The 7,936-nt window shown below is 40.0% G+C and overlaps 1 protein-coding gene across 1 annotated transcript in view; it reads right to left on the reverse strand.

Moving 5' to 3' along the window:
- Positions 1–5,408, reverse strand: part of PRKCQ (protein kinase C theta) — a 200,702-nt gene extending 195,294 nt beyond the window's left edge. Inside the window, exon 1 of the mRNA XM_034644273.1 lies at positions 5,384–5,408. Within this exon, the coding sequence (XP_034500164.1) occupies positions 5,384–5,392 (9 nt within the window). The 5' untranslated portion in view covers positions 5,393–5,408. The remainder of the gene's footprint in view (positions 1–5,383) is intronic.
- Between the last annotated feature and the right edge of the window lie 2,528 nt (positions 5,409–7,936).

Below are 7,936 nucleotides of genomic sequence, written 5' to 3' on the forward strand. Positions count from 1 at the left end.
TGCCCGCCCGGCTGCCGCTCGGCCCCGGGCAGGACCCGCCGCGCGCCCCCGCCGCGGGGAGGCGGAAGGTCGCCGGAAGGGGCGCGGAGCACCAGCCGCGGGCCGGGCGCGCGGGGATTCTGCGCCTCACCGAACTGAAAATCGAAAACGATCCTTCCGAAGGGAAGGATCAAGGTCATTCGGGAAAAAGAACTTCGTCGGTGTTGTCTGTAGTAACGCTAGAAAGGGCTCTTCAGCATTGTTCCAAAGTTTTCTTTTAAAGAGACCTACGCGAGGAGGTTTGGTGGGTCGTCTTTCCTAGGTCGTGCCCTACCTGCGATTTTAATTTTTTCCGTTTTTGCACACTGTGGGTCGTATGTATAATTTCCAAAGTTGCATTGCTTTAAATTTGACAGCCCTCGAAACTGCAATGTAATGTCCTCCCAGTGCATTTGTCATTTGAAGACTTGAACACCTTGCTGGTGATACTAATGGTAATCGTGATGAGGATAATCGGGGTGGTTTTTCCTGTACTCCATAGAGTAAATTTTTCCTTCGGGTTAGAAACTGTATGTCTGGTTGCCAATATTATTACAGAGCTATTCTCTCTCAATTATGACATTACATGATTAAAATGTGCCTGGTTCGGGCTTTTGCTGCTATCATGTGCTAAGACCAGACAAGTCTGCGAAATAATTTCTTTTTTGAGAGAGAGATTTAAAAGGTATAAAAGAGCAAAACCTTGGATAACTAGGCTTCTGATCATGGATGTATAGGGTGTCAGCTGAAAAGTTCCTCTGACTACAGCTAGCTCCAAACTTTTAATCTAAAGATGAAAAATGTAGACCCAAAAGGTTTGGGCGACTTGAGTAATTCACACGGCTGCTTTGTGGCAGGTCTGTGCGGGGAAGCCAGATACGGTGACTCTTACCCCTAATCTATATGAACGCAGCAAAACAAACACACACACCTGTTAAGGATAAAAATGTAATCCCTGAAAACTAGCCCCTCTCCTATCCTTGTTAATATCTAAACAAGGATGGTCGGAACCTCAGATGTGACACTCACCATGGCATCGTGAGAGCCTGGCACATAGTAGGCACTCATTGTAAACTTACTATTGAAATTTGGTGGCAAAAGGTAGGTATGGCTGGAAACAAGGTGGCAGAGCTGGCAGAATTAGCCCCACTGAGGAGTCCAACTTCTCTCTGCAGACTGCAAAAGAGAAAACTCCTAGTTCAATATGCCTTCCTCCTGGTTCTTCTCCAGCCATCCTTAAACAGAGACTATCACATCGAGAAGAGATGGCGGTGCTGGAATACTGCACTGCTGGAAAGATAGCGAACCCACTCACTCCCCATTGCTGGGGTTTTCATTGACCATTCGCAAATGGGGTTACGGATATATAGAAGCTNACTCCTAGTTCAATATGCCTTCCTCCTGGTTCTTCTCCAGCCATCCTTAAACAGAGACTATCACATCGAGAAATGGCGGTGCTGGAATACTGCACTGCTGGAAAGATAGCGAACCCACTCATTCCCCATTGCTGCGGTTTTCATTGACCATTCGCAAATGGGGTTACGGATATATAGAAGCACAAGGGAAATTCATATGTCCTTTCAACGTAATCTATAGTCAGAGGCTTTAAAAAAGTTCCAAATAATGATGGTCATGTCCTGAGAGCCTGTATACCAAACAACGTGATGGGCATTTTGATGCAGTATTCATTTAATCCTTGTAACAGTTATGGGGTAGATGTTCTATCATCACTATCATCTTTATATTGGAGATGAGAATAATGAAACTTGCCATAGTAATAGAGCTTGCCCCAAACCCCGCAGTTAATAAAGTCCCAGAACCAGCATTTAAACTCAGGCCCATGTGAAGCAACCCCCTCAAGCACCATTGAATATTGTCTCCATTCTGCAGCCATTCCCTCTGTTTTCTGCTTGGCTTTTCTTTGGACAACTGGTCTCTGGGGCCCCATGCCACTCTACTATTCTATAACCACGTAGCCATATAATTGGAAACCCATTAATCTAAAGACTCAATCTTTTAAAACAATATTCATCTTATGTCTAGGAAGAGGTGTTTGCTTTTTGTGGGTGTGTTTGTCTTGAAACTCACCTAAAAGAAAAAAAAAAGATCCAGCTCTGTTCTTGTTACATGCTAAGGGTCAGGGATACCTGTAGCACTTTTTGATCCTAGCATCCCGTGGGGCCAGCCTCCTCCTTCCCCAGGCTACAAGGTATTTCTGTTTTATATCAGACATTGTCTCATTGTTTTATAAACACGGCTGCTGCTCAGAAGATCTCCACACCTTTGTTTCCTGGAAGAGGAAATGGCATTTCCTGGAGGGGACGACATGTGGGTGGGGAGGTTCCACTCATTACATGAAACACGCTCAAACTTTCGGTTGTGTACTTCTTTTCCCCCTCAGTTTCTGCCCTCAAGTTTCCTGGAATGATGCTGAACACAGTGTGGTACGGTGGCTTCAGTCCACCTTTGCCGGAACAGGCATGATCCCTGCTTTGGATCCACAGCTAAGAAATAAACGACTTCAAGAATCTTATCTCTGGAGAGATCACAATGCACCTTCCTTCAACCAGGAATTTGCAAAAGGGAGCCTGAGACATCACCTCGCTCTTATTTTGGACCTAGCTGGCGATTATCCTCGTCTCTAGAAGAGACCCCATCTTACACCTGTGAGGTTCATCTTCCATAAAGGATTTAGGATAGAAATTAAAGAGATGATGTTCTTATTCTGACCCTCAAATCCAAGGAAGATGGTATTTGGGGAGAAGCAGGACATGACAAACAGACGATTTGAACAAAGGATTATTGAACAAGGACACTTCTGTCTCTGTAGTAACTCACCGCTCAGAGGGAAACCAGTTTGGACAATTTCCTGAGGAGTTGGCTGCCCAGCTGTCACTTTCCCAAAGGCCTGGCAGAGATTGTTTTTAAAGTGGTCAGCCTGAATCCCCAGGAGAATCGGCATGGAATTAGAAGACAATGATCTACCCTAACCGAAGACCTGAGAAACATGTGGAGCCTAGTGTAAATTTACTCCGAAAACGTCAAAATTATTCTAGGAGTTATAGGTGAAAGTGACAGACTCAGATGAAAAACAGGTATTTTAAATTCACAGCATGGACAAGGAAAAGGGAGTTTTTTTTTCCTACTCAATCTAACTTTATGCATTCAAATGGGAAAATGGATAATTAGAAGTTTGAAATTGTTATTGCGAGAAGAGAGCTCTAAACACTGAAGCCAAAACAGGCCCTCCCCTTAGGGAGTAAATAAACTTTGATTTCTGTTGATAATAAGATTGATACCAACTCTTCCAAACCATGAAAGGGAATGGTGGATACTGATTTTATCCTGAGGTAAAAAGTAACAATGTTCATAATGTGATATTTTTGAAAGTCTCATTGTTATGCATGCTTAGTAATGTTAAGCTAGTTTTAAAATCTTAGACAAGGTATGAGAGGGAGGCATTATATCTTCATTTAAGAAAAGGATGATGAGTGACCTCATAGTTGCTAATATTTATTGTGCATTTATGTCATGTGCCAGGGCATGGTGTGGACACTTTAATTATTTCATTTGATTGTTACAATGAATCCCCCGAGACGGGGAATATCCTCTTCATTTTACAGATGTGACAGCTGAGTCTTAGAGATCAAACAAATGAGTTGTCAGGCTCACTGAGTCAGTAAGTAATGGGGTATGTCTTGACTCCTAGTCTGCCGAGCCCCAAATTCATGACTTTGGCCATTATATACACAGAAACAAGACAAGAGCTGAAATTGTAGCCTGACTCTTGAAATAGTAAAGGAATTGTGTGCGGTTACAGATGTCCTAATTCACACAATATTCTAAGAAGAGTTAACACATATATACATGGCCAATTTATAAATTATAATATATCAAAATGCCCACTTGAGGCAGCCATAGGAAATAAAGCAGAATTCAATCTTTAATGATGCAGAACATGGAGAGGTCATTTTTTTCCCCTCGAACATCAACTATTATTACATTATAGAAGAATGAAATTGAGTATGATGGTGTGTCCTCTTCACCCCCACCCCATTTTTTTTTAAAGGTAGGGGAATTATAAAAACACTATATTGCTGTCTTGTTTAGTTGTCGCTTCTGAAATCCTATAGCACTGATTTTTTTTTTTAAGTCATCACTGACAACAAAGAGACTCCAATTGTAACATAAGTATCTGAATCAGATAGCAGATGGTAACGTTTTCAATGTTGTTATAGCAGAGATAGAAGTTAACACGATAAACTTTTGGTGTGTTTGTGAGGTCTAAGGGTAGAATCAGGGAGAAAGGAAAGGTCCAGTATTTCTAAGGACCCACAGATACAGTTCTGGATTTGGTGAATCCAAGGATATCAACATAATGAGTATGGTCCAAATGCATGTAAAATTTTGTCTGAAACAAAAGAAGTATTGATTAGATAGAGTCATCTATACAGACCGCTTTTTAGTGATTCCCTTCCACCGAAAAGCAAAAGCAAACTGAAAGTCCAAAAGACTGAACATTTGATGAGAAATTCTCCCCAGGGAGGACTAATAAATCTGAGAACTAATCTGTGAATCCCAGAGGAAGAAATCAAGATGTAACCTGTCATATTTATGAATTTCATTATTACAATTATGCAATTTGACACCAAGCAATTGCCTAGGATTTGAAAATCTATCAGTGAAGGTACATTACTTTAGAGTAAACCACTTTATTCTCCCGATCCCTTTTTTTAAAAAAAGCAAACACCACACCTGCCCCTTACTACTGTCTTCTTCAACCCTAGCCTCAAACACACACCATGTATGGTTTTATTTTGACAACACACACACACACACACACACACACACACACACGGAATTTATGTTGGACTACGTGGGAGAGTCTGTCAGCTTTCTTCCAGCTTTAAAATTCTGAATATAAATGCCAATTAAAAGAAAGTTCTGATTGTCAGTGATGGGAATGTAATATCATTTGCTTCTAGTACTCATTGCTATTTAAATGTATTCACTGGAATAAAAAATTCAAATACTGTCAAGGAAGTCACACACTGATAGCACAGAAAACACAGAAAATCATTACTTTCTTCTTTGTGTACAGCTTTTCTGCCTACACCAGAGTCTCAATGATTCACTTTAAAGTACACGTTTTGTGCAACAAAAATATAAGTATTTTTTTTCCTCATTAGTCAGAATCATGGCCTAAGGAGGCTAAATTGACCATATTTAGCTGTTGTGTGAGGCAGTTAGTTGTGCTCTGTTGCACTGTCACACTTCATCCCACAACCCCGCCATCTCACCCCTGAAATGTTTGTTTTTAACCCCAAATGGCAACCCTCAAGGCTGGTTATTTCTTTCAACTTACTTGGCTCATAAGTTGTAAGTAGATCCAAGCTGACATCTGCTTCTTCTTTTTCTTTTTTTTCTGCTTGTTACTCAACAGAGTCAGCGAACAAAAGAAGTAAAGCCCTGCATTTGGGATTCAACACATCTTTTGGGGAGTAGATGTTTTGTCTCAGTTTTACACATTAAACACGCACACTCACGTGCACCCTCCGTTGCCCAGTACGTGAATAAATATACTCTGATGATTAAAGAGAAACCTGTGATATTTAAGTAACATAGCAATAGCTTTTATTCTATTTGTACATTTATGCAACATTTAAAATGATGAAAAACTAATGTTGTCACACCTCGTTTTTGAACTTGATGGAGATAAGCTCAAGACCCAAAACAGAATCACCATGCTGTGCACCCCAAACTGATGTGCCGTTCACTGTAGTCGACTATATTCCAATAAGAAATGTAAAAAAAAATCAAAGATGGGGCACCTGGGTGGCACAGCAGTTAAGCGTCTGCCTTCGGCTCAGGGCGTGATCCCGGTGTTATGGGATCGAGCCCCACATCAGGCTCCTCCGCTATGAGCCTGCTTCTTCCTCTCCCACTCCCCCTGCTTGTGTTCCCTCTCTTGCTGGCTGTCTCTATCTCTGTCGAATAAATAAATAAAAAATCTTTAAAAAAAAAAATCAAAGACATGTTGTATCTCAGATTAGAAGATTATACGTTTATTTTTCTAAATAGACCACAAATACCATACATTATTTCAAAAATTCTGTCCTCTAAGTGTTTGTCTTAAAGTTAATAAGAGAGGACACATTCATATTACATCCTGCAGATTTCATAGGAAGAATTGAGTAGACGAGAACTCTAAAGTCCCTAGAAAACCTTAGGAAGAGAATGCTGGACTTCGAATGATCGACTACCATTTGTAGAGCATTCGTACCATGGTATTTTACAGAAATCATCTCGTTAAACCGTTATAACAATCCCATAACATGGGTGTTGTTATTCACACTTTACAGATGAGAACACTGAGGTTCAGAAAGGATAAGTAACTTATCCAGGATCACACAGCAAGAGTGGCAGAGCCAGAAACAGAACCCAGGTGGGCTCAACTGGACCCACTAAACTGTGTCTGGAGAATTCCGGCCAGCGTCTACAAAGGCTAAAAATGGGGGTCATTTTCTGCAAGCAGATTTTTACAGATAATACTATTTTTCCCATGATAAAAGTTACACATTTACTTGAATGCATACACACACACACACACATACACATCTAGAAATTAGAGAAAATAAAAACAGAAAAAAGATTGCTTATAATTCTCCAACCCAGGGGGTGTTTCCTTACTATCTTGTAACCACGTGTAATTTGGGGAATTATTTTATTTTAAAAATAAATTTTACTTGTTGCTTGATTGTAAAGGAATGAATATTCATCATAGGAATTTTGAAAAATATAAACATGTGTAAAAGAAACTTTAATTCCCTAAGCTCAACATATAAAGATAATTATTATTTCTTTGGTCTCTTATTATCGTCGTGGCTGTGGGCACAAGTCTTGAGACACAAGCTAAAACTATATCACACGTGCCATTTTCAGCCCATAAAATCTTTTAACTTGTTCGATTTTTGCTTGATTCATTGATGTTTTATTTGTCAAGGAATTACAAATATGATTTTTAGGCAGATGATTGCAATTCTCTGGTTGCTCTAAATAAGACTAGCTACTTTGCTTTTTACTAAATGACACAAATTACTCCCCCCCTACACAAAATACCTTCAAGAATGAACAATGCCTCTGTTTAAATCTGCCCTTATAACTCTACAGAATGGCTTATTTATTTTTTCTTCAAATGTAATTTGCTTTAAGCAGTGTCCCCTTCACAGTGAAAGAAAACCACCGACTCCCTGTTCACTACTAATTGGATCGTGCCCTTCTAGCTGGAGGAAAAAGCTTCTGGTCAGGAGAAAGCAACTGATTCTGACTGCCAGATTAAGTAAAGAAGTTTAGGTATTGCATAAATCTGGGAGGGCTGCAGAAATGTGGATTAATTTTAATCACACTAAGAAAGTTTGTCTCCAGGCAAAAGACAAGAAAGTTGTTGCTTGAGAACGTTCATGTCTTGTGACTGGACCTGCCAAGGGAACTTAAAAAGACTTAAAGACTTAAGAACTTAAAAAGGCTTCTGGGTGAAACACAGCAAGGTGCAGAACATTCTAGCTACTCGATGTTATTACCCGGCTTCTGCTTTTCCTAGTAACCTAGTAAGAAACTCCCTGAAGAAACCAAACAAGAAATCAACTGGAAGTGTTTAGACGTGCTCTCGAGGTTATTGTGGTCTTTTGCGTGTTCCATAGGATGTCAAAGAACTTAAAAGAATTAAAAAACAAACTATTGTACATGTATTTGCTTTTGCACACCTCTCTCTATTTACTTACTTTTTGAAGATTCACACTCTCTTTCCCTTGCTTTTTCCTTTGGACAGAACGGAGACCTCTTCCCTTGTTTGAAACTTAAACTCTTCCTTCTATGTCTTAGCAAAAAAAAAAAGAAAATCTCCCAAATTCCACCATCT

This window comes from Ailuropoda melanoleuca, chromosome 15, assembly GCF_002007445.2.
Source record: "Ailuropoda melanoleuca isolate Jingjing chromosome 15, ASM200744v2, whole genome shotgun sequence".
NCBI classification, from domain to species: Eukaryota; Metazoa; Chordata; class Mammalia; order Carnivora; family Ursidae; genus Ailuropoda; species Ailuropoda melanoleuca.